The sequence below is a fragment of the Pungitius pungitius genome, chromosome 3, assembly GCF_949316345.1.
Source record: "Pungitius pungitius chromosome 3, fPunPun2.1, whole genome shotgun sequence".
Taxonomy (NCBI): Eukaryota; Metazoa; Chordata; class Actinopteri; order Perciformes; family Gasterosteidae; genus Pungitius; species Pungitius pungitius.
In genome coordinates this window covers 3,218,079-3,245,501 of record NC_084902.1, presented here as the reverse complement: position 1 = coordinate 3,245,501, position 27,423 = coordinate 3,218,079, and the positions used below count along the sequence as shown (strand labels likewise).

General features: G+C 45.7%; 1 protein-coding gene across 3 annotated transcripts; it reads left to right on the top strand.

Annotated features, from left to right (window-relative positions):
- Positions 1-1,831: 1,831 nt before the first annotated feature.
- LOC119209240 (von Willebrand factor A domain-containing protein 5A-like) lies at positions 1,832-11,941 on the top strand. Of its 3 annotated transcripts, none has more exons than XM_062561055.1 (21): positions 1,832-2,143; positions 3,609-3,656; positions 3,886-4,088; positions 4,163-4,385; positions 4,514-4,689; positions 4,781-4,895; positions 4,968-5,116; positions 5,201-5,289; positions 5,427-5,571; positions 5,846-5,925; positions 6,013-6,127; positions 6,209-6,367; positions 6,469-6,572; positions 8,536-8,756; positions 8,910-8,954; positions 9,170-9,214; positions 10,301-10,342; positions 10,479-10,541; positions 10,941-11,089; positions 11,210-11,333; positions 11,436-11,941. In XM_062561055.1, exons 2-21 carry the CDS (start codon positions 3,611-3,613, stop codon positions 11,513-11,515), a joined length of 2,373 nt encoding a protein of 790 aa, XP_062417039.1. In that variant the 5' UTR covers positions 1,832-2,143; positions 3,609-3,610; the 3' UTR covers positions 11,516-11,941. The 3 variants fall into 3 exon arrangements, with proteins under 3 accessions (XP_062417039.1, XP_062417040.1, XP_062417041.1); XM_062561056.1 differs by lacking the exon at positions 1,832-2,143 and adding an exon at positions 2,446-2,511; XM_062561057.1 differs by lacking the exon at positions 1,832-2,143 and adding an exon at positions 3,438-3,456.
- The last annotated feature ends 15,482 nt before the right edge of the window (positions 11,942-27,423 follow it).

Below are 27,423 nucleotides of genomic sequence, written 5' to 3'. Positions count from 1 at the left end.
CAACAAACTTTGACATCAGGTTTACATGAACTTTAGCCAACTCTGAATCACATTTCAAATGTTTAGCTGCCTGGAGATGTTTTCAGCCACATTGTGCAAGGCTTAAAAACGTCATGCTTCAATCGTGAATTATTTTTTTACTAACCTTTGTAATGATTAGAATGATACATATCCCCAATAACTACTGGGTCTGATGGTGGTTCATGCTTTAAAACAAACATTTCACTTGAGTTGATTTCTTGCTCTTGTCCACCACTAATCTGTTATTTCATACAAAATGTAACAAATTGCAGGTGTGTGGCTGTAAGTAGTTGATACTTTATCCAACGCCTAAAGAGCAAAGAGAAGGTTATTTAAAAGAGTGCCGAGAATGACTGAATTTCCTGATTCAACCATTGTTCCCGAGATCCATTTTTACTTTAACCAATTCAACAGCAAGTTGCAGGCGAGAAGTTGAAAGAGAAAATCTAATTATTTTCCTCACAAAGTAACTACAATGCTATTAAATCCGATCACTTTTTAAAAACTTTTTTAATGGAATTGGACATAAAACTTTTAACAGTTAAATATAACAAGTTTAGGATATTAAACAATTAATTGACCAGGTTCATAAATTAACTAGATAAAATGCATTTAGTGTACAACAAAACACAACCATGATTCTGGGGATATGTATTCAATAAAGTAATGGGAATGTTGTCAAACCACTAATTTTAAAACTAATCAATAGAATAAGATCAATGTACATTTATGATTGTATTCAATGTAATTTGATCTACTGAAATGCATTCATGTAATACTTGATAACATCACAACTGATAGACTGAGAGGCCTTCAAAATCCGAGCTACTTGGAACTCAACATTCAGCGTAATGAGTCATCACACCGTTTTACCTATGGAAAACTTCAAAAACCTAGTCACTATGAACACACCTGATGACGTCATGTGCTCAGAGGCGTGGACCCTCCCTACCGCACCACCTTTAACCCAATCACCACTGAAGAACTCTGTAACCAATAGGATAGCTAGCTCACCTTTTTCGATTGTTTATCGATTGTTTATATGTGTTGGTCCCCTTGTTCGGGATTCGTTGGTGAAACAGGTAGACAGTTAACTACGCTGTAGTCAAAGGACTCGCTGTGGCCTGTGGATCGGAGAAGCCGCGAATCCTCCATCGAGGTGTTATCTTTTTACCGTAACGCTTATTTTTATTAAATTCTTTTGATTTGACTTTTTGGATCCAAGACATCTTTTGTTCGTCCGGAGTTTCTTCATTTTGAACACAACACAAGACAAGGCAGAAAAGCAAAATATATAGTTGACATAATTTCTTCATGTAACCTTGACGTTTTTAAATTTGATTATTCCTGTTCTTTGTTCTGGATTCATACTCTATTCTTTGTCAATATATTCAAGTATTCACGAAACATCTATCCAATAAAACAGTTTACATCTTAATGATCTATATCATCTTTTGTAGTTGTATATATCTATACGTGTATTCTTTCGTTATTAAATCCATGTGACGTGTCTTATTACGTTTACTGGACTCTTCTCTTGAAGTCGCTTCATACAAACTTACCGTAATGCCCATTGATGTATATAGAGGCGAGATGTCTAGAACGTCCGCAGCGGGCGGCCCTCTTTCCACAGTCAGCTCCCACATTATAAGTGTGTAGTGTCTTAACTACATCTCTGACGTTCATAACAAACAAAACATTTGAAAAATCTGTTTAAAATGGAGCAAGTTATGTTTGTTTTTTAGCTGCAGGTACAACACAATGTTTTGTGTGAGCGAGCTGACTGTGGCAAGATGGCCGCCGCGTGCGGACGTTCGACTCAGTTGGCCGTTAACGCGGACGAGACCTCTAGCCTTCTTTTACATATATATCTATGGTAATGCAAAACACACGCGCGTACCGCGGAAAACGTGCGCGTTGGCTGTGTTGTTTTGCAGGTTTCAGCTGGCTCTCCTGCAGTCGGCACTCCCTTAATGTCACTACATCGGCGCACCCAGCAGGCGTGACGTTAACTTCTTTTGCTTTGTCACTTCACGTCGTTCTGCTGTAGAAACCTCGCGACTTCGGATATTTACAAGAGGAAACCTCAGTAACTCTGTCGCGTGGACATCCATCCTCAGAGGTAAGAGTGTTTCTACTGTGTGTTTATATATATTATAATATATATATATATAAATTATAATATATAATATATATAAACACACAGTAGAAACACTATATATATATATATATATATATATATATATATATATATAGCAAAAAAGAAATCGGATTTGGTCCGAGGTGCGTTCGTTCCTTCTCTAACTCCCCGACGGTAGATGGCGCCAAGGAGCGCGCCTGTAACCACATTCACTGCATAGTCATCCTTCATCAATACCTAAAACTAGACTATATGTATATATAGACATAAAACAATTTGGCAAAATAGCTCAATGGAATCAAAGTTGCTGTAGTTTGTGGTGTCGCTGAACTACTGGATTACACGGACAGGTATATAACTAATTTGTATTCATATTGGATGGAAGAAACACATAAAACGTTACTGAGGTGAATATTTAATGCAGGGCTGTTGTATTACATCACACTGCATTAGCTTTATAATGGTCTGCACTCTTTTTAAAGTTGGCAGCTCTGTGAATCGATACGGTTTATGTCCCATTGGTTTTGGATTTTTGAATCTGTGATGCTCTATAAAGAAATAGAAAGAATGCCTTAAAACAAATCGGATTGTTATGTTCTATTCGGTCCTTTCCCGTCATGGAAATCTATTTTTAGTCTTATCAATACTGTCAAGTTATCTCCAGCTCACGTTCCAAAGGACACGAGGACAACTCAAACTGTCTGGCTCAATCACTTTTATTTTGTTTTTCTTTTGCCTTTGTTCGTTGCTTTGCCAGTTCAGAGAATTAGGTTGTAAACCTTTAAAGACAAAGAACAGAAATTACTTTTCCAAATTAAACATTCACATTAAACATTTCCAATGAAGTTGTAACTGGGTTTAAACATTTAAATAAACATCAAATTTAATGAAATATTTTAGCAATTCCTGACAAAATTAAGTTAATGCTGCAATGACTCGCCCTAAACTACTCAGTAGTTACCCATAACTTAAACATTAATCAGCATTTTAAACAAAAGTAAACAAAGTCTCACAGACCATTGGCGTCTTACGACCGAACCGTAGAGTAACTTGAGGAATGAGGACCTCTACACAGGTGCTCCACAAGACAGTGATTGCTGCCGGTGCACTCTGGGAAGTGTAGTTCTGGTGAAGATTCAACTCAAAAATACCATTAAGCAAACATCTGTCCAGATCTATTGTAAAAAAAAAACCTTTTTATTTTGTTCTTTGTGTTTTTCTTAAAGTTTTATCTTTTGGTAGGATTTATACAGTACCAGTCAAACGTTTAGACACACCTTCTCATTCAAGCAAAGGTGTAAGATGTGTCCAGACAGACAAGTTATTTAATGCATGTTTATTTGTTTTTATTAAAACTTACCTTGCTTGCTGCAGAATGTCCAGTAGCTGTTATTTCCATCCAACCCAGCAGCATGAAGTCCTCAAACGTCCTCTGTGATTGTTGCAGGTATGATGGCGAGCTGCTGTGGTCTGCTAACCTCTCAGAAGGAACCAGGTATGGATTTGTTGGAAAAACAACCTTCATCATTCTTTGAACTTCAAATATAAAAGGCGTTTTTATTGTCCAACTTCATCCTTGTTTGCACACTGTTGGACAGAGGCAGGATGCCCTTCTTGGTTTTACAGGTCCTCTGGTGTAGCAGAAACAGTTCAGTAAAGAATAAACCTCAACAACATAGAAAAGCATGTTGTGTTCACTGTGTTTCCATCTGCTGCTCGGTCAGTTCCTCTGAAGAGCGTGGAGGTGGAGCTGGAGGTCAGGGACCATGTGGCTACAGTGGTCTCCACTCTGAACTACCAGAACCAGGAGGACAAACCCCTGGAGGCCGTCTTTGTCTTCCCTCTGCCTGGAGATGCTGCCGTCTGTCATTTCAGCGCTAAGGTCGGACAGACGGAGATTGTGGCGGAGGTGAAGGAGAAACAGGAGGTGAGCTGCACAGCAAAGACCTTCTCTCAAAGGAGCTGTGACACAGTGTTTCACTCGTGCGTTGTGTGTTTCAGGCCCGTGAGGAGTATGACGACGCTCTGAGCTCCGGTCGGCAGGCCTTCCTGTTGGAGGAGAGCGAGCAGAGTCCAGATATATTCTCCCTGAGTGTGGGCAGTCTGCCTCCAGGAGAGAGCGCCTCCATCAGGCTGGAGTACGTCACTGAGCTGGCTGTGCAGGCCGATGAAGGGCTGAGGTTTCTCCTGCCCGCTGTGCTCAACCCTCGCTACCAACCTCAGGGTAGGAAAAGCAGCCAGCAGCTTCTTCAGGAGCCCTCAAGTTTCAACTTAGAGCACATCACACCTGTACACGCAGAGAGCTTCTTGTTGTCTTGTGCTTCATATCTGACCGGTTTACCTCATTGACAGGGAGCGTTGGCAGTGAAGGGGTCAACGTCCAGGTGACCTCGGTTCCAGCCTCTCTGGTGCCCTACACTCTGTCCTTCTCTGCCCGAGTGTCCTCTCCTCGTCCCGTCTCTAAAGTAGAGTCCAGCTCTCCCCTGGACCCTCTGCAGTACCTCAACACAGAGCAAACCCAGGCCACGGTAGGTAGAGTGCTGCTGATGAATGTTTCTCATCATGGAGAAGAAGAGATGTTTTGGTGATGACTTGAGATGTTTGTCTGGTGCACTGCAGGTCAAGTTGGCTGCAGGACACAAGTTTGACAGAGATGTTGAACTGCTGATTTATTACAAAGACGCCCACCAGCCCTCTGCTGTGGTGGAGGCAGGACGGGCCTCTTCACAGCCTGGTGGGTTTACATTTGAACTGAATGTATAGAGTTATAATATGTTAGGATGAATGATCATGTTCTCTGTTCCAGGCTCTCTGATGGGTGATCCAGTAGTGATGCTGAGCCTTTACCCAGAGTTCCCCCAAGCTGTGATGTCCTCAGTGGCTTCATGTGGAGAGTTTGTCTTCTTATTGGATCGATCTGGCAGTATGGGAGGAGAACGTATAAAGAATGCCAGGGTACTAATTATGTGTTATTCCTCTCATGAACACATTCATAGTGTCCCTCACACAGTGACCTTCACCTTATTCTCCTCCCTTAAGGACACTCTGCTGCTCCTGTTGAAGAGCGTACCGCTCGGCTGCTATTTCAACATCTACAGTTTCGGGTCCAGCTTTGAACACATTTTCCCGTGAGTCACTTAGTCCAACAAGTGTGATTATAACCATTGACTATTGTTAATGTCAATAGTAAAGACGTGTTTAAGTTGTAGGATTGTGGTTGTAGACCATCTGCATCCTGTAAGGTTTGTGTGTTTTCTGGCTGCAGTAAGAGTGAAGAGTACAACCAGAAGACCATGGAAGAGGCTCTGAAGAAAGTGGAAAAGATGGAGGCTGATCTGGGAGGAACTGAGATCCTTGAGCCACTCAAACACATTTACAGACAGCCCTCCATTCCCAGTCAACCTCGACAAGTAACACACACACACACACACACACACACACACACTTGTTGAACTGGTTGTAAATAACTGGTTTGTAGATAACAGAACCGTCCGTTTCAGTCAGAACCTGCTACTGTTTGTTCTTTTAATACATTAATTCTTGCTGCACCTTGTTCTTTAGAATTTTCTGTTGGAATGCCTTTTTTCACCGAAACAACAAACACGTCTCTGAGAAATACTTGGATCACTCAATGTTTTTCTTCTTTGTGATGTTGTGTAACTTTGTGTAAACTCTCCTCTGCAGGTATTTGTCTTTACTGACGGAGAGGTGGGGAACACAAAAGAAGTCATTAATCTGGTGAAGCAAAATTCAGCTTCCCACAGGTCAAAGAACAAGAAAAATCAACACATTTGCTAAAATAAGTGCCATGTTTAAGTGCTGTGTGTAAAAACCAATCCACTGTGTTGTAGGTGCTTCTCTTTTGGGATTGGGGAAGGGGCCAGTTCTGCTCTCATCAACGGGTTGGCCAAAGAAGGAGGAGGCCACGCTCAGTTCATCACAGGGACCGACAGGATGCAACCCAAAGTAACACACCGCTGCCTTTCCTTCCATGAAAAGTCCAATTACCACCAAGACATGATTACTTAAATTGTTCTTACTCACCAGGTGATGCAGTCAATGCGGTTCGCTCTGCAACCGTCTGTGGTGGACGTCTCAGTCAAGTGGGACCTGCCGAGCGGAGTCTCTGTCACCGCTCTCTCTCCACCGATCGCAGCACTTTTCCAGGGTCAAAGGTCACTGGTTTACGCCCAGTTCACTGGACAGGTAGGAGCGGCACCCTCTTATAGTGGAACTACTCTCTCGTTAGATTCCTCCGGTCAGCGATAATAGACGAAATGGTTTGTGACACTGTGACGTTTCCACAGAGTTTTGAGGCGTCAGAGGGCTGTGTGACGGTGGCGTACAGCCTGGCAGGTCATCCCTCTCAGACCCAGCTCCACTTCAGTCTCAAGTCTGCAAAGGACTCTGGGTAAAGCAGCACGGTTATGCATTGGGTCCTGTCCTTACAAATGTTGCGCTTAGATTATTGCAAATATTTAGTTAAATTTCATTATTTAGTTCAAATGAAATAGTTTCAGCCAATTTTGCTCTCATCAATGGGTTGGCCAAGAAAAGAGGAGGTCCCTCTTTAACTTAAGTGAGAACCAAGGAACTGTCCATAAAGAGAATATTACACTGACCCCTCTAAGTATCATCATTGTACAGTGGTGGTACAGTTGTGTGTCTCTATGAAGATGAGGGCTGTGTTGTCTGGAGCCTGGTGCTTCTGGTAGGGTTACCCTTGGCAAAGTGATCTCAGGCAAGGGGTTAGACTAAGAATATTTTAAACGGACAGAAGAGGGCAGGAGCTACCTTGCTCGGAGGAAGCCCGTGGCCCCCATTTGGGGCCAGGCCCAGATGGAGGGATCGACAACGAGCGTCTGGTGGCCAGACTATCAGCACAGCCGGAAGGAGTGACGCGGCACCCCGGATCTCAAATTTCCATGGGCTCACCACCTGTAGGGGAAACCGATGGGGTCGATTGCCCTCCTCCAAGGGTGGCAGTGACAGTGGGGGGTCTAGAAAGACCAGACCTGGGTGGCAGAGGCTGGCTCTGGGGACGTGCAATGTCAACTCTGAGGGAGTTGGAGCCGGAACTTGTGCGGGAGGTGGAGTGCTATCAGTTGGATTTGGTGGGGCTTACGCACAGCCTCTGGAACCGTAACACTGGATAGGGGATCGACTCTATTCTACTCTGGATTGGCCCAGGGTGTGAGGCGCCTGGCGGGTGTGCGGATACTCACGTCCCAGACTAAGTGCTGCTACACTGGAGTTTACCCAGGTGGACAAAAAGGTTGCCTCCCAATGCCTCAGGATGTTGTGGGGAAAACTCTGACAGCAGCTTGGTCGGCACCAAAGTGTTTCTGGAAGACCATCCGGCACCTCAGGAGGGGGAAACGGGGATCATCCAAGCTGTGCACAGTAAGGGTAGTGCCTTGATGACCGCAACTGATGAGGTTAATGGGCGGTGGAAGGAGCTCATTGAGGAACTCCTGAATCCAACTACTACGCCCTCTTTGGTCGAAGCGGAGCTGGATTGGGAGGAGGGATCATCGTCATTTTGCCTGGTGAAAGTCACTGATGTAGTCGAACAACTCTGCAGTGGCAAATACCCGGGGATTGATGAGATCCACCCAGAGATACTGAAAGCAATGGTCGTTGTGGGGCTGTATTTAACGGTACGCCTCTTCAATATTGGTGGTCTGGGACAGTGCCTAAAGAGTGGCAGACCAGGGTGGTGGTACCTCGCTTCAAAAAGGGGTGACCATTTATAATAAAAGCCCAGGGCCAGATGGATATATTAAAGAATTTGATAAAAGAGCACCTCTGAATCTGAGGCCATGGTCCTCAGCAGGAAACCGATGGATTGGTCATGAAGGACAGGTCATGACCAATAGGACTAGGTCAAGGGTACAATCTGGCAAAATGGGTTTGCTCCTTTGCATTGAAAAGAACCAGTTGAGGTGGTTTGACCATCTGGTAAAGATGCCCCCTGGGCGCCTCCCAAGGAGGTGTTCCAGGCATGGACAGCTAGGAAGAGGCCCCCGGGGAAGAACCAGGACCAGGTGGAGAGATTATATCTCTACACTGACCTGGGAACGCCTTGGGATCCCCCAGTTAGAACTGGTTGATGTGGCCTGGGAAAGTTTGGGGTCCCCTGCTTGAACTGTTGCCGCCCGGTGACATGAACCTGGATAAGTGGCTGGAGATGCACTGACGCATTAAAGGTCTGCTCAGCGGTGGCTGACACACACAATGTGGAAAGTGGCCTTCAATGTAATCATTTAGTCAAGAATCCCTTTCTACTTTTCACTTCTGGACCAACAGGAATCCTACAATAAATAATCAGTATGTGTATTATGATTTTCTACATCTGTGTTTTGTCTCTGCAGACTAACGATCCACAGGTTGGCCGCTCGGACCTTGATCCGCTCGCTGGAGATGGAGGAGAGCGAGCGTGGAGGACAGGAAGACTCAGGAGGGAAGAAGAAGGTGGTGGAGCTCAGCGTCCAATCAGGAGTGAGCAGTGCCTTCACCGCCTTCATCGCCGTCAATAAATCCAACAGCGAAGCTATTCAAGGACCTCTGGTGCGCCGAATGGTTCCAGCACCCAGTGAGTGATTTCTATAGATATTACAAAAGTACAGTTTCCCTCTACTTTATGAGGTACTAGCTGACCATGAATGAAAATGTATGTACATAATGTTTGATTAGTTATTGTCTCTTAACTTATCACTTACAATTTCTTTCTATTCTAATCTCAAAGGGGTATTGAACATGTTCTGCATCCCTCAGCCCTGTTCATTGATGAGTAAGTAAAACCTGTCTTAATGTTCTATGATGAAGTAAAACTCAACCATTCTGAATCAGGCGCATACTTGTGTATTTCTACACACTTTTGAGATATCTTGAACTCTTTTAACATCTTTTCATAACAGGTCCCAATCCAGCAGTTTTGTTGTTTTTGGTTTAGTTATTAGCGTGTCTCATGTCTTCACCTCACGCTGTGTTTTTATGATCTCAAAGGTCCGATGTCTTGTGATATGGCGCAGCTTCCTCAGATGTCACCTAGTAAGTATACATCTAAAAGTGTATTCTTATAGACTAAATGGATGTAAACAAAACAAAAGTCTGCTTCGTCCTAAATGTTCGACCGTCCTGACCTATTTCTCTCTTTTTAACCTCAAAGACGTATATAAATATTGATCAATAATGATAATGAGTCAAAGGGATGCTCTGTCATAATAAATAAGAGTGTGTCATCTTTTTTAAGCAATAGTAAGGGAGGTGGGGGCTCAAAGTTATTCTGTAAGGGGAGAAAAAAGCCACCTGCCTCGGCGATGACACACAATATGTCTGCTGGTTGGCTCAATGAAAAGTCTGCTGGGTGTAGAGACTATTTTCCTCTGCCACATCATACTGGTGTCACTATAACAGCGTTTACTGGGTGATAAGTATAAACTTTCACTTCCAGGGAATTTTGTTATCAAACCAAAAATGGCATTTTTTACATTTCTGACATTTTTTACGTGGCCATGGACTGTAATTCCGAGAAAAGATAAATATTGAACGCCTGGGGTTCGTTTCAAGAAGTGATTTGTATGGTTTCTATAGTTTATAGAAATGAGCCAACTGGCTCATCGATGACAGACACTATGTCTGGTGATGGGATCGATATAAAGCTTGATAAGAGGAAGTACTATTTTCCTCGACCACATTACATTACGTTTCATTTTGCTGCCGCTTTTATCCAAAGCAACTTACAATAAGTGCATTTCAACCACAAGGTTACAAACTCAAAAGAACAAGAAACAAGAAAGTGCAATTTTATCAAATAAGCCCATTTACAACGTGTTATAGATAAGAGGCATAAGTACAACTTAAGTGCTAAAATGTGTTAGTGTTGTGGTGTCACTGTAACAGCGTTTATTGGGTGTTAAATATAAACGTTCAGTCACAGGGACTCTTGTTATGCTCCTGGGTGATGTCATCCAAAGCTTTTTAAGTGTTGGTGATGGTGATTTACATTTTCTTTTCTTTGTCCTCTTTCCTGGTTTCTCCTGAAGTGGTTAACACATTGAGAATGTGAGAATCTTACAATCTCAGTTCCTTCCTTATTATCCTTTCTTGTATAAATCATTGTTTTCCATCCCATAGAAAGGGGGGCTCCCCTCGTTCAAAAGTCCTGTAAGATGAAGAGTAAGTAAAACCTGTCTTAATGTTTTATGATGAAGTACAACTCAACAAATATGAATCGGAGTGAAACACATTTCTACACTAGGTATTTAGATTTATTTGAACTTGTTGCTAGTCATTATGTTACATTCCCTGCTAGGGTCAGGAAACGCAAACAAAACAAACACGAAGGAAAGTAGCAGACCACAGCGCATAAGTAGCGGTAAGTAGCCTTATTTAGGAAACACCTGCTGACAACTGTCGTCTCTTTACCGAATGTTGACTCTTTGTCATTTAAAACCTTGTATTCATCAAACAATTTGATTAACGACCAAATACTTTCAAAACTAATGGCGTCAGTCATATGCACTTTGTGTTTATAGATACTTAGCAGGTAATGATGACAGTTTTGTTGAATAATTCCCTCATATGTCTTCCCTTTAATATACATGTTTTTATATGACAGATTCCATAAAAAAACATTATACGTATTTCTTTACATTAGTATCAAATAGGAAAACGACAATAAAAAATACTAAACCAAATGAATTACTCTGAATAATTACCAGTGCAATGATCCAGAGGGTTTATTTTGATATTCTCACTCTGCTCTCCTCTTCAGAAAGCTCTCAGCCCAAACAGCCCCCCAGAGACCCTTTGCTGCAGCTGGTCTCCCTGCAGGAGGCGTCTGGCTGCTGGGTGCTGGATCCACATCTGGCTGCTGCACTGGGAAAGACCAGCGAGGAGGTGGAGAAGCCCAAGCCTGCATCGGTGGGTTAATGATGGGACTGTTCAATGTTGCCCTTGGTGCTGAATCCTCTCTGTTCTCTTTAACTTTGTTTTCCCCGTTGGGTTCTGATCCATTTTGCATTGTTTGATTTGTTGAATTAGGTGAAGCAGGACGTGTGGGCCACCATTCTGGCTCTGATCTGGCTTCATGGTTTCAAGATGGATGCTCAGGAGGAGTGGGAGCTTCTGGCTATGAAGGCTGTGTCCTGGCTCCGAGCTCAGAAAGGTAAAAAGCACAATATGAAGTGTCTATCTGATGTTTTTAACAGTGACTGCTGTTTACTCACAGTCTGCTGATGACGTGCTCTGTGTGTTTTCTGTTCTGCAGCTTCAGGGGTGACGGAGTGTGTGGAAGCAGGAAATGCTCTGTTGGGTTGCAACGTGCAGAAAGACGCCGTGGGGCTCTGAGGTGTTCATTGAAGGAGCTTCTACTGCAGGATTGGATCAATGTGACTCCATACTGACACCTTTACCTTACAAACAATGCACTTTTAAAGCTCCCCATGAGTTGTGTGGCTATTTGCTTAGGCCCTTGGTACACAGATGTTGATGATTATATTATGAATGGACCAACTACCTCATCCTTCATACCAGTTATACGGCTATAAATACTCCCTCACTTGGTCTTTTCCTGCCATCTAGTGGTTTGAATGTGTACAATTTCCATCACAAAAACATATACATACATAAACTGAAAGAGTTTTAGCTTCATGTGATGCTTCCTGCTGTCTTTACCTGCCGTCAAAGGTCCATCACTATTGCACCTGTAATGATAGTGATTGGGGACCAAATCCAGTCTTTGCTTCATAAAATACTATTAAAGGATATCTGAGTGAAACATGCTGTGTAAGTATTAATTCTTAAAATTGTGTTTTTACATCTCAGGTTTCAATAGGCCTTTGTGGTACATCAAGCTGAGCTTTGTCTGAGAAAACCCAAAACAAACATTTCCATCTACCCTTTCCCATTGTAGTATTTTGTAGTACATGATTTATTAAGTGTTTGGGATTAAAAAAGAGATGCCGGTGATTATACGCTCATTTAAGAAAAGTACCAAACTGTTCTTGAGTAAATTTAGTGTAAAAATCATGCATTAAAAAAGTACTACTTGCCTCATTTTAGCATAATATATGTATATTTTATTATTGGATTACATCCATTAGGGGAAATGATTGAATGTTAAAGCTAGTGTATGTACTGGTGGTACAATTTCCCCCATTGTATAAATGACATTTTCTTTTAGCCTTTACTTAATGTCGTGAAGGAAAAAAGCACAATACTTGCCTCCATTGCCCGTCCAGCTGGAGGCTGTTCCTGCCAACAAAAGGTCACGACCCCCCAAAATCTAGAGCGGCCAGCAGAGCGCTCACCTCGCATCGTGTGAGTGTGTGTGTGTGTGAACAGTGTGTTGTGTAATTATCAGAGCATTACACCCGAGGAGCGATCGGCAGTGATGTCACAACCTCGCCTCAGCCTTCGAAAACCAAAGGAATCGGTTTGACGGGCACTTCAAGAAGAAAAGCTTCAGTCCAGATGTTTTTGGCCCTCTGCTAATTTGTCTCTCCGATCAACCCTGTTGAAAAATCTCTCTCCTAAACCCAACTTCATCTCTTTAATCCCTCCACTGGCGCACTGTACTCATCACAGATAATGGACAAACATTTAATGACGTGCTATTTTTACCTCGTCTCCACGGAGAGGAAAAGGCGAGTTAAATTCTTGCAGATACAACAGGACCCTCAAGCTGTGTGTCTCGATCGAGCATACGGCGTGCGTACCGTCACCTCGCAGAAGCTCCGACTCGGCGCCTGTGACGGAAGCTCACAGGGACAGATTTCACCCTGGGGGGTGATGGGGTGTGAGGGGGGGGGGGGCTTGTGACTGTAGCAGTCCCAGCATGCAACACTGACGCCCACTGACAACCCGGGCTGCCTCCAGTTTGGATCATAGAATTCATAGAAATCCCCCTCTTACCTCCTCTTTTCGGGTTATGAATTCCTTGGATGTAGGTCAACCCGCTGCGTGAAGTTTGACCCCCGTGTTGCATTGTCTGTACTTAAATTTGGGTCTCAATTAGAAGTTTACATACGAGGGCGTGTTTCTGACGTGGGACGCTATTATTAGCTTTAACTATAAATATTCTTGCTTCGGTGTGTGCGTGCGCTAAGCAGCCGCGTGCGACCGATCTTATGAGAACCTTTGGCAGACCTCCAGCTAACACTTTCCCAACTGGTTTCCTAGGCGACCCCAACCAGCAGGACCAATTAGAATTGACAAAGGAGCCTGAGCAATGAATCTGCCTGGAGATTAGAGGAAAAGACACTTTCTCAAGACAAACAACGAATGGAAGGAGGGGGCTCTGATCTGTGTGTGTGTGTGGTTGGTGGTTGAGATTTAATTAAACCTGCTCCTTTAATTCCCCCCCCCCTTTGAAAGAGTGCCATGTTTGTTGTTAGACCAACAGAAAGCCAGATCAATAACACAGAGTTTAGAGTGTTTTTTTTGTTCTTTAGAGGCCATTGGTGGAGCTCATGGGCCGCAAGCCACACATCGATCACACACTGTGTCTCATCTAAAAGCCTTTGTACTTCAATGGGGATCTACTTCATTGAAAAATGGACACCAATGACCTCATGGTGTGTGCTGTTATTGTGTGTGTGTGTGTGTGTGTGTGTGTGTGTGCGTGTGTTTCTCTGGGAGTTGAGATATGAGTCAAATATGAAAATCATTGACCTTTAGTGGAAAACCTCTCAGTCCACCCCTGTGAGGTGAGAGCATTGTTTTATTCATACTGCTCCGCGATGACCAAGCTCACTTCCTGCATTTGGAAATCGTCATGCAACACGCCGTGTTTAGACCACGATGTTGTAGACAGCGTGTGAGTGATGTCCACTTTTTCATTTAACAAAAAAGAACGTACGCTAACGGTGGCTAATAGCTAACTAGCAGATATAGCCTTCTAAACCTCTTGTTCTAGTGGAATTCCTGTGATTTGATTAAAATACATTTTACATTTGAACATGAATTGAATCAGAAATAAATGTATTTGGGGGATTTTCAAGGGGGGTTGATCTCGATATGATATCTCACAACATCTCACGCTTCAGTTCCCTCTTTTGCTCTCATGTCAGAACCTCCAATTAGATTTTCACATTTAGTTGTTGTATTTATTTTCAGCTATGAAACCATGTCTCTGACCCTAATGTGACGAGGCTGCTGCTGTCAGCGCTAACGATGAGCCCGAGGGCTCGGGTCGCGGTCTTTGATCCCCCCCCCCACCCACCCCCCCTTCCCACCTTATTAATACCTCATTCTACAGGAATATCTTCTTTGATCTGTAAGTCTGTCTCTTCTGCCTCTGACACATTATTTATGCCTGACTCTCTCTCTCTCTCCAGCTTTCTTTCCCTCACTTGGTCTAAAAGAGATTTGGATTTAAGGCGTAGCCTTCACCATGGTAACACCACCTCCCATTCTCTCTCTCTCTCTCTCTCTCTCTCTCTCTCTCTCTCTCACACACACACAGACACACATTTTCCTGCGGTCTCCCATCTCATAATTCTGTCCTACCCAGCGCTTTATCCCTGTACCCTCCCCCTATGTGCTCTCTCTCTCTCGTTCTCTCTCTCTCTCCTCTCCTTCTCCCTCACACACATTTTGCTCCACCTCTCCTGCTCTGGCAGCCGGTCTCCTGCTAATGCTGCGCCGTCCACACTGGCTGCGAGATGTTCACCCCAGCTTGTAAAGGAGCCGCGGGGGAGCCGAGGTGAGTCCCTCACCCCCCCTGGGTGCTGCTGCTGCTGCTGCTGCTGTTTGGTCCGCTGCTGACAACAGCTCACCGGAAGCCCAATGAATGATGGGAAAAGCTTGAGCGTGGTGATTTGTGTGAGAGCTCTCCAGCTGGAGATCCAGTGTGAGTTAGATGTGTGGCATGACACTCATGAGACGCACACACACACACACCCACACACACACACACACACACAATCAAGTGTGAATCTATTTCCAGGGTGTTTCATCTCTTCTGTGTTGTCTTGAGGAAAATATTGCTTGTGTGTGTGTGTGTGTGTGTGTGTGTGTGTGTGTGTGTGTGTGTGTGTGTGTGTGTGTGTGTGTGTGTGTGTGTGTGTGTGTTTGCTTGTGTAGATTAGACATGCGTTTTGCATGTGTGTGTGTGTGTGTGTGTGTGTGTGTGTTTGCTTGTGTAGATTAGACATGCGTTTTGCATGTGTGTGTGTGTGTGTGTGTGTGCACAAGCTCTGAGAGCCAGTGGCAGACCGCTGGCATGCAAATCGTCTTTTGAATATTGCTGCAACGCTGCTGCAATGTCTGGTTGTGGTGCTACATTCTGCCACTGTTTGTGTCAGCATGTTGTGTTCATGTGTGTTTGTTTGCTTGAACAGGGATGGTGAGGGAAGTGAGTGTGTGTGTGTGTGGGGGGGGGGGGGGCATGAAGTTGGGTTTCCGCATAGATGAGTGGGTGGATGAGAGCAGCGTTTTTTTTATTCTTTATTATTGTCATGAATTCCAAATAGCGCTTTGATGCCACAGGAGGATCTCAGAGGGAAGCGAAAGAAAGGAAAACATTGTAGGGAATAAAACCAATTTTATTATATATATTTCGGAAGTGTTAGAACAACAAGACTATGCGGGTGACACCGGAGAGCCAGCGGGTGAATGTCTTCATGCATGTGTGAAATGATCCTCATGTGCACTACAGTGCATGCGTGTGCATGTGAGTGTAAGTAAAGCAAAGGTCCCCCCCCCCCCCCGAGGACACATGGTTCCTGCTGTACGCGCTGCAGAGGGAGATGTTCCGTTCCTAAAACATCTTTCGAGATGCGCAGCAAGAGACGAAGGTGTTTTTATTTAGTCCTTCACGGCCAAAGGAGGAAAATGTGACGTACTTCAAAACCACCTGAAGATACGTGTTTTAGATCTCAGCTGCCCTGTTTTAGACTGACTCCAAAGTCAAGAACGTTGCATTTTATCTGGTTTTGTTAACCAGCAAATGTACAATGAGCCAAAAACCCGGAGGACCACCCCGTGTTTGATTTGAACCCCCCCCCCCCCCCACCGCCCCAAAAGTTGGATTCTTTACTAAAAAAATGCCCCTTCAAGGGTTGTTGTCTCTTTGGGGTTTGGTATGAACAACAGCTAATGGTGTCTAGTGTTAATAGACTGAAGTGTCATAGCGGCCCATTACTCCGTCACTCTGCTGCCTTTCGGATGTTCTACCGTTTGCCGGTACTCCATTACTGACATTTGCCGTAGCAGCATGCTGTTTCTTTTGAAGAATTGCTTCTCTGGAAGAACTTTCTTGACCTGAAATCACAGAGGATGTCTGAGAACACAGAAATCCTTTCGTGTCCCACCATGTTTTATGCACTCAGCTGGAAGCCTCTGAGGATGGATGCTCTGTGATTGCTAACTGGAGTGTTTATTCATCCTCTGGAGCATTGAAATCATTTTTCCCCATCCTCGGGCAAGGTGAGATTTTCTGTACGGCGCCTTTTAAAAAAACACCTCAAAGGGCTCTTTTAGACATAAAAGGACGTATTTAAAAGAAAACCCCCGGACGAATAGAGTTAAATAGAGGATGGAAATTAAGATAAAATGAAATAAGAGATTAAACCGTGGTTTCAGCTGTGTAAGAAAGAGACTCCTGACCCAGCGGCTCCAGGCGGCTTTAATCACAGTTGTGCAGGTGCCTGTGTATTATCTGCTGCACACTCTAGCTCAAAATAGATGGTGGCTAATCCCCACCTCTCAGGTGGGGTGAATTCAGGATTTGCCCCCCCCCCCGGCTTCCTCAAATGTGTATTAAATTTCTCGCGTGGGGAATTTGACGACCCCTTTGATGTGAAAGTCTTTCCACTCCATTTGAGGGAGCTGGTTCCCACTCTCTGACTCACCCCCCCCCCCCCCCCCTCGTGACTCGAGGAGTCCGCCCGGGTGCGTGAGGAGAGTCAAATACCGCGATCGAAGATGGGCGACGCACTCCCCGCCGTCTCCTCCTCACGCCTCTCCTTAACAATCTGTTGTCAGACCCATCTGCCGTCACTTCGCACCTCCTCTTCCCTCTTGCACCTCCACTCCTGCTCCCCGGGACCATTAAAGCCTCTTCCCTGATTGAACCTCCCCCCCCTCTCCCAATCCCTCCTGTTGCTCCTCTCGTCTGCAAATTTGTTTCTTCTCCCTCATTGATGTCTCGTTGAAGCCAAATCGAATCAGCGTCTTCCTCCATTAACCCGCCCCCCCTTTGGTGAGGAGATCAATGCAAACTTTGATAGAGTGACACGCGAGTCGGAGCAGCTGCAGAGGGGGAACCGCTTTAAACGTTCCCAGCTTCCTGCGTTTCCCATTCGTGTCTGTTTCCCCCATTAAGTGCATAATAAAAGTGCCGAGGCGGCCATGTTCTGGTGAGTGCACCTGATTGAATTGTTTGCAGTGCCCCCCCCCCCCCCTCCACCCCCCCTCCTGGGTGCCCCGCGCCGTGTTCCGTGAGCTGCTCTGAAGAGGAGGCACGTGGATTAAGTGGATGTTTCCCCCCCCCCCCGATCAATGTCGTCTAGAGGAGGGAGCAGTGGGGGGAGAGGGGACGGAGGCACTGCAGAGGCCGTGGGCGGAGGAGGTGCAGCGTGCGCGCACACGTGCGTGCACGTGTGTGTGTGTGTGTGTTTGTCCTTGTCAGCCCAAACAAACACAAAAGCCAATTCTGTTTGCATGAGCTTAGTCAGCGCTGTATACACGTATCTATCATCTGTGATCACGTGTACGCATGTGTACATTTATTTGTGTGTGTGTGCGTGTGTGTGTGCGTGCGTGTGCGTGCGTGTGTGTGTGTGTGTGTGTGATCTGGAAACGTGGGCGTAAGGGTGGGCTCGCTGTCACTTTCACTGAAATCCACCAGCGGACAGAAGAACTGTAGAAAACGACAAAAAAAATAGACTGCAAAGAAAGAGAGAAGGTTCATTGAAGTGCGGAAGATGAGAAGGAGGAGGAAGATACGAGGAGGACACAGAATAATGAGAGCTGGGAACAAACTAGAGGAATGCTAGAAACCGCACACAGGAACAGAGGGATTTGCACATTCTCGTACCTGAGGGAGCCGAGAGAAATTCCACAACATGAAAAGTGGATGATTGGGATCAGAGTGGTCCGTCATGTCGGTGCATAACCACACATGGAGCACAACAACAACAACAACAACAACCTGTAGCATAGTGCAACTTCTGTAACAACTGAAGTACAGCATTTAGGTAGATTTCCTTAGTCGATTCATGTTTATTTCTGTTCATTTACATCTGTGCATATCAGGGGACTATCTTTGTTTTCATGGTCACAGATGGATGAAATTCCCTTCATGTGCTAAAGTAAACAACATCATGAATCAACATCAACAGTTAATTCATGATCAACGTAAGCTATCGTGTGTTTTCACGTGTTCACAAATGGATTTTGAAATGTGGATCAGAACAATGCCTTTTTTTTTGTTGAATTCGGGCATTATACAACGTCCGCGTGCGTCATGACATCAAACAGACGTAACAAATTCATCTGCTGCGACGTCTGTTACAAAGCTCGACCGAAAGGTTAAAACAAGACTCTCACACACACACACACACACACGACCATGAACTTGTTATCTAATTATTAGCGATGATTCTGATCTCACAGACTTCAGAGGCGAGGTGTTGCGGCATGAATCATTCCTCACTCAGTATGCAGATACAAATATGGAGGGGTAAAAAAAAAAATGTCGAGATGCTTTCAGGGAATATTGTCCGGCTGCTGCTCAACATGTGGGTCTGTGTGTGTGTGTGTCTAACAGGTGATGATGGATGCGGTTGAGACAGGAGCCATTAAATCAGAGCGTCGGCTCGGTCTCTAAATCAGCACAACCTCACATGACTAAGTATCCTATTAGAGAGACAGAAGGGAGGGAGGGAGGAAGGTCCCTCGCGTCCATCTGGGCGTATGTATATATATATATATATATATATATATATACATACGCCTCACCCTCCCGGGACTCTCTCTAATGACTTAACACGTTATTACGTGGCGGTGGAAACAGATGGAGGAAGGGACAAAAAGCAATAAAGACGGAACCGTCGCGTCTGTTTTGTGGAGTCGAGCCTGAAGTTATTAGAACGAAATTCGAAAAAAACAACACGCGGCTGGATCGATGGGAGGGAGAAAAAGACACACACACACACACACACACTGCATCATCATGCATACTTATTGTCTACTAGAGAGGTTTTATGTTTGCAATAAAACGCGAATAGACTGCAAACAATAAAACACATTCTATCGTGCAGGATATTTAAAACCTGTTTTCTCAGCTAGCAGATGGTTTTGGGTTTCATCTGCAACGGTTCTGAGTCTGCGCCAGAACCGCAATTTGCTCTCATCCAAACGTTAAACAATTACAACTCAGCAGAAGCTAATCCCCTCTGGATATTCAACAGACCCGACAGCGAAGTCACCGAATTACGCCGCGCATCTCCGCTCTGTGGTTTTCACCCCTCGGGATGAAAGTCTATAACCTCATAAAGCATACAAAAGGAACTTCTTAGTCGTCATGAAAAACAGCAGCGGGGTCCAGAAGCCAATTAGCTTAGCTTAGCACAAGGACAACTTTGCACTGTCAGCTGCACAAACGGGCTGAAAATGTGTTATCGTCGAAGCTCACCATTTGTTTCGGGCTGCTTCTCACTGGTGAACCAACGGTACGGCAGGTTTGACCCCCGAGGGGCCTCCGGGGTCCCGTACCCGAGGCCCGCTGAAGTTTTGCTGAATTTTCTCACAGGGGGGGGGGGGGAACACGGTGACCTGTTGCCATCATCCCACTGACAGCTGCGGGGTGATGTCACCCGACCCACTTACCGTGCCTTTCTGTGAAAACAGAAAATGTGGAGGTTTGCGGTGTGAATGCAACTCTCACATTCCGCAACGATGGCCGTGTGTTTCGCTCCAAAAAAAAAAACGACGAGGGGAAACGAGAGCGAAAGCCTTTGGCGCCACGGGGTGGTTTCTGCCAATGGCGCGGCCTCTCGTTGTCGTTGCTGTCGTTAAAAGACGTCTCCGTCCCGCGTTGTGGCTCGACACACGAGACAACAAAACGAGGTTGAGACAATTATAAGTGACGGTCAATAAAGCAATCACCAGCGTTATCTAATCTCCGAGCGTCCCGGGGGGGAGGGGGGGGGGGGGTTCACTTTGATTGATATCGACGTTACAAAGGGGTCAATGTGACAAATTAACGAGCGTGAATGAGTCAAATGAACGCCGTGATGCGTTTGCGTTTTCTCTTACTCATCATTTCAGTGGAGTTTCTGTTCATTTTGCCTGATGTGAAGATACATTTGCTAATTAAGTTGAGTGGAGGGACGATGTTTGATTCCCTAACAGGTGAAATGACGCGCGTGCGCCCTCCATGGGCCTCTTTCAGCATCACAGAACTTGCAGAAAACAAGAGCTTCTCGCTTTTATTTCTGAGAATTTTTGAAGACATTTTTGTAACTTCCACTTGCGGTAAATAAAGGAGACCCAGCCCTCTGTAGACCCTCCTTTCTTCTTCTAATCCGACGGGAAGGTAAAGTTTATACATGAGGTTTTTTACTATTTTCTATTCTTATTTTTTATAACCCACTCACACATTATACCAGCGGAGCCTTCGATTGCTTTGATATGAGCGGACTCACCATCAAGTTTGAACGTTTCATCCTCTCATGAGTTCTCTGGACTTCCTGTTTTCACTTCCTGTTTTATTTTGTAATCCCTGGCTAGGATGTCCTTTCTCTGTTCCTTTCCCCCCCCCTCCTCTTTTCAGTGTCAGCTGTGTTGCATGAGTGTCGTCAGCTTGGACCCGATCCAGCTGTTTTCAACCGGCTTTCGGCCTCCCTTCACGTTTCCCTACTGGTGCTTCATTAAAGTGTCGTCTTTGCATCTGCTTCTTTGGGTCTTACCTACCCGAGTCAACCGGCCTCAAACAGAGAGTGAGTCAGAGCGCATTGATGACCTTTATTTGTGAAAGCTTGTGACTACAATCAATCTCAACAGGCTTCAAGTGCTCATTTGGTTTCTTGGACGCGATTGTAAATCAAATCAAGCTGTTCAGAGAATGACGGACATCAGAGTTAAGGTTTACCGCTTGAATAAAACCTAGAATGTCCCTATCGGCTTCATGGATTCTATTGTTTTGTGTCTATTATTTGCCTTTTAAACTCAACGTTAAAAGGGCGCAAAGGCAACAATGTAATCCAATACTAATAAGTTGATATATTCAGGACATAGTGGAGTACACAGCTGCAAAGTACCACATTCACTGCATATTATTTGTTTTAGTTAATTTGATGTGATTTTAGTTCATTTGTAAAGGGATTCGACCCAATAACGTGCACTTCATCAGATATCTGTGCTGCATAATTTGATGTCCTTTGAACTCCTCAGTTTACACCTGTGCAAATAGTTTTTTTTTTTTTTATTTCAAAGATATTATCAATGCACAAATGGAATATATAAAAAAATGACAGCATGGTTCATTATACCATGAGGTTTAAGGGACGTTCTGGGGACCTTCAGCGTGGGAACGTGTCAATCTGGACCGAGGAGGAAGGACACTCCCTGTGGTCTCGGCATGTGAGGTTTCTATCTGCACCGCGGTGTCACTTCCCCGCTGTGCAACCCCGCCCTTTTCCTTTCAGAGTCTAATATTGCACTCTGTGTTACAAAAATTAATCCAGCTGTTGAGCATCTGGTGGCGGCTCCGTTAGCATCAGGCAGCAGCACAATGTTTTTTTTGTTTTTTTGTATACTTTCAGCATACTTGGCCTTATCTATTTCCACTACTGAGTGACAGCTGCTAGAGGCCACCTGGCTCGGGAGGGGTTTCGCGCTGCAGGAAGTGACCTCATCGGTGGGCGTGTGAGAAGACCACAGGTGTTGAGGCCGGTTGGGATGTTTCAAGCCAACCGAATCTGCGGCACAAATGCTGTGTTTGAGTGTGACTCAATCAGACGGGAGCTCGTGGCCCCTCCTCACCCTCGCTCCTCCCCCCCCCTCCCCCCCCCTGCAGAAACAATGTATTCGTGTACCTGTGTGTCAGACTGTGAAAGCCACACGGCGAGCAGTGTTTGAGGACAGAAGTTGACTCGTCAAGTGGAAACAGAACAACTCCGCGGCGGGCGGGTTGGCAAAGGAGAAGAGGACAAAAGAGGAATAACACCAGCGTGGAGGGGAGGAGAGGGAGGGTGAGAGAGAGAGAGAGAGAGACACAAAGTGCAAGTACACACAGTGTAGAGAGAGAGCAGAGCAGAGCACACACTTCCCAGAGGAAGAGCCAGAGAGACGGCTGAGAAGTTCAGTCCCACAAAATGCTGAGGAGGAGGAGAAGCGTGTCATTTGGCGGATTCGGATGGTACGTTGCCTTTTCATTGGATGAATGTGTGTGTGTGTGTGTGTGTGTGTGCGCGCCTGCAGTGTGTATCAACGGGCTCATTGTTCTGAATACGGTTATATAGTCAGTTTGAATGACGCCTGAATGTTGCACGTTGCGAGAGTGCCAAATCTTCTTTTTTTTGAAAAAGGAAGGATGGGTGGAGGGCCGAGGTCACACCTCTGGCACTGTTAGTGTGTGTGTGTGTGTGTTAGTGTGAGTGTGTGTGTGTGTGTGCGAGCAGGCTGTCTCGCCCTGTGCTGTCCCCGTTCTGGGGACGGGTTACAATCAACAGGCGTCTTTGTCTGCTGTCCTGTTACCATGGGACCATGGGGGCCTCCCCAGTCCCGTTTGATTAGTCATTAAAAAACAAACAAAATTAACACCAAACACCAAAGATTTCCCACATGAAGCGGCCTATTTGCCCCCCCCCCCCCCCGTGAGAAGCAGCTGTTTAATGAGCTCGCAACCCCACGCTGCTCCGGTGCACTGCGTAGGTGTGTGTTGTTCTGGGGATGGAAGTGTGAAAGTAGATGGACGCACAGTTCAGCTCGGGCATCGCACTCGGGGGCCGTCGTGCGATCATGTGATTTGTGGTGCTCCGTTCAAGGAGGAAATCGTTTATAAACTGTCCTACTGAAGAAAACTCTATAGCTGGAAGATCTTTACTCTGAGCATGAGTCCTCACATTCTGCTCCATCTTGTATTTGATGTTCATCAAAAAGGAACATCATTGTATTGAAGTCTTACGTCTTCTTGCCTCCTGGGGAGATTCTGGGATCCTTTTTTTTTTTTTCTTCTTTTCACGAGCTTTCATTTGGCCCCCACCCACAGGCCCCGGCTTCATTGTCTCAGAATGCTGGGATCCTCAGCTGAAAAGACAGGCCCCAATTTAGTCTGTGACACGTGTTAACATGGGCACAGCCAGTGGGGGGGGCGTCGGGGGGGGGGGGGTTATGTATCGTATCAGCCACTTAGCAATAAGGATCTGCAGCCCGCCGACCCCACGGAAGAGGCTTGAGACACTTGTGAGACGAGCGGCAGAAGAAACCCGGCGTCCACCGGGACCCTCGGTGTCTCCTTGTCTTAATTGGCTGTTTAATTTCACTTAACCACAGTAGTTGCCTCCGGGCTGCATTTACCGCTTTACTAGCTATGGCTTAATGTGGACCTTTTATAATCGTGACATCTGTTACAGCGTGTATATATTACGTGTGTGTGTGTGTTTCTCGCCGCTGTGATGCATATTAATAGTGATATCATTCATAAGCCCTGAAGAAAGAATTCAAATCACATGTAAAACATTCGGGTTGGGTGATGGTACCGTTAAAATAGTGTGTGTGTGTGTGTTTGCATTAAAATAGACCCAGGCACCGCACTGCGTGTTTCAAATTGGCTGCAAATTGGTGGGAATGAATAAATACTTTGATAACATTCTCTACAGGGAGCCACGTGAGCGTGCTGAAGATGCACATACATTCCTGCAAAACACACACACACACACACACTATGACAATGACGGTTTCCTTCCAACGGGAGCATGTATGATGTTTCCTCTGGTGATGTTTCCAGTGTGAACAGAATGCAGCGCAGCGTGAATAAATCCCTCATAAACAGCGCGTCGCCTCATAACCGGTCTGAGCGGCTCGTGGAGGTTGGACCTCGTTCAATCAAGTCATCGGCCCTAAAGTGTCTCCCTCGTCCTCTCCTTTTTATAGCGCATTTATTCGTGCTTATCTTGGAACATTTTTTCGTGTAAATGCCCTTATTACTGTAAACAAAAAAAAAAGAAGAAGAAAAAAAGCACACAGCAATTAATTGAGTTGCTGCGGTTTGAATCAGGGACATGATCAATAATCTCTTTCCCTCTCTCTCTCTCTCCCCCCCACCCCCAGGATTGACAAGTCCACTTTGTCTGCACTAAAAGCACGGTGAGTTCTTTTTTTCTTCTTTTCTAACTGTTAAAATCCAGTCACAGTTAATAATCCAATGTCGGTTAGAGAGGCGAAGCCACCACTCGTGTGACGGTGCTTGAGGAAAAAAAAAAAAAAAAAAAAGGATTCCCGGGAGTCAGTGGAGCGTGAAAAGCTCACAAATGAACAGCGAGGCTCCAGAAAGATGCTCTCGAAATCCAAACACCGCGTCCACGTATTTTTCCGTCCGACGCTCAGCCACTGATTCACTTTGCAGTTACGCCTCGTCACTTCCTCCTTTACTCTTCACCCCAGGAAAAGGCTAAACTGCTGCGGGTCGCCTCTTTACCGGCTCAACGTGCTCCGCTCCTCGGGCCTCTGTGTCCAAAAGGACAAAATCCCCTCAATGTTGGTGAGGGGAAACAATGTCCCTTCTGTCCACTTTGTGTTGTTGACTCACGCTGTTCGCTCCCACGCGGCTCGTCTGTGTGTTTTGACAACAGCGGGACGATGTTGATCAGAAAATTGTGAATGAGGGGGGGGGGGGGGGGTTGTGACGGGTGACTGGGTTCGGCAAGTCGCACAGTCGTATAACTTGAAGTGAAAATGACCTTTTTTTTCTTTTTTTTTAGAGGTCTGCACGACAACTTTAAGGTCGTGTGGACGTGGTTTCACGAGCTTCTCTTCTCTTCTCTTTGCTGAAACAAACCACTGGCGGATGGAGGTTGCCGTGGCGATGGGAGGTGGAGGGCTTGTGTGTGTGTGTGTGTGTGTGTGTGTGTCGCAAGATCAACTCTCTAGTCTAACCTTTTTTTTCCGCCAGGTGTGCTCTCTTGCCTCGAGGCTCGAGCTGTTTTTTGACTGGATTTGCCGGTGACTTTGACATCGGATCGAGATGCTGGAATTGGAGATGTTGTTTTCGCGTGTCTAGTGTTGACCATTTATCTTCAAACAACCAGTTGCTAATTGGCCTGTCAGCAGCCGCAGCGTGGCCTCTGTCTACACCACGGCTAACAAGTACTAGCGGTTACCCTCGGAGGTGTAATAGGTCTTGTCTGTTACCTACAATATTCTCAAAGGCGCGCACACACACACACACACACACACCATCCATTGTCTCCCCCCCACGGTCCCCGGCCAGGTGTCATTAGAGCGTCTGCTTGGAGTGGGCCTGAATATAAATCACCGAGTCGTGACTCCTGCTGGAGCCGCCGCTCACACTCAATAGCACCAATTTGTGTGTGTGTGTGTGTGTGCGTGTCTTTGATCCAGGTGTTGGATGTAAGAACCAGTGCACAGACCAGCATCTAAGGGTAAACCCTTAGATGCTGGTCTGTGCACTGGTTAAGAAGACGAGTGACTTCGGAATAGAAAAGGATTAATGGGATTGGTCGATGGCCGATTTATGATTTACTCTTTAAATGTATTCTCCCGATGTAACTTGTTATAAAAGAGATCTCTGTGGTCCTTGCTCGCTCCCGGGTCACGCCGTGTTTTTTTTTTTTTTGTTTGTTTTCTCCGTTCGCTCCATCCAACCTCCCCTCGGCCTCCGTCATTAATCCTCCCGGTGTTCCTCTGCCCACCCCCCCACCCCCACAACCCCACCCCCCCCCTCCGCTCGCAACAAAGAGATCAAGCCGCCTCCAGCGAGCACACAACACCTCATTAGTAACTGCATAATCCAACCTGTGTGTGTGTGTGTGTGTCTGTGTGTGTAAACACACGCATCTGTTTATGGGCTTTGTCTTGAAATGATGCTGAGAGGGGGGGATGGGGTGAAGGGTGTGGGGGGTGAAGATCACAAGTGGACCGACGGGGAGGACAGAGGACGAAGCGCAGCCAGAGAGACAGAGGTTGCACCTGATATCGTCTTCTTTCTCAGAGCCACGATGCCCCGCAAACTGTGGTGAGTCGCCGCCGCCTCTCTGCCTGCCGTGTGCCGTGTGCTTTGTGCTTTGTGCGCTCGGTTACCGGTCGGTCACGGCACCTTCTGCCGGCGTCTTCTGTCACTTCCTGTTGCGACAGACCTGAAGTTTATCCGTAAGAGGAGACGACGTGCATCGTGGGACGGAGTTAATGTGTAAAAATGATGGATCTTGGATTTTGTGTTTGAGTTCTTTGTTCGATTTTGATGTCGCAGTCCGGTATTTCCTCGCGAAATGTGCTCGTGAGAGGTGACATTAATGCGGAAGCTACCAGATTTGAGATGATAAGGGATGTTCTTTTATTATTTAATGAATTCGGCATTGTTGTTACATTGTATGTGGATCCCGGGATGAGAAGCTGTTACAGTGGCCAGTTGAGATCTGGAGGATCACCTAAACATTAAAGGAAAGAATAACTTACTGAGTAAAAGTGGGCAAAAAGCCCAATAGAATGGAGGAGCATTTTTGGAAAAACACTGTTTGTTTTTCCGTGATATTTCGAGGGCTCCAATCATAAAACTGTGCGCAGAAGATTACCCGAAATGACTCTCCGGCGTCGGTCTGAGAGACGAATCCACATGAAAGCTGCACCTGTGTGTCATCGTCTGCACCCCGGTGTTCATGTTTCATATACTTCCCACAATGCAATTACCAAAACAAATTACTTCAGCGCCTCGCTATCGGGCTCATCCCCGGATGTCTCAGTGTGTGTGTGTGTGTGTGTGTGTGTGTGTGTGTGTGTGGCACACAGAGAGAGAGAGTGTCTGCAGCCAGCTGCTTCTAATTCCACCATTATACCCGCCCACGCCTTTATCCCCCCCCCCCCCCCCTCTTCTCCTCACCTCCGCCAGGCGGCTCAGTTCAGCCTCTTCTGTGATGAGGATCCACCTGTGTCTCTCTCTCTGCTATTCAGCCGGGGCCCCTGTTGCTCAGGCCTGCACCATCTCATGCTTGACTTGATCGAGGGACTCCAACGAGGCTCAGATTGATCAAGGGGCCCCTGGGGTAAAAAAAAAAAAACGGCTTGGAGGG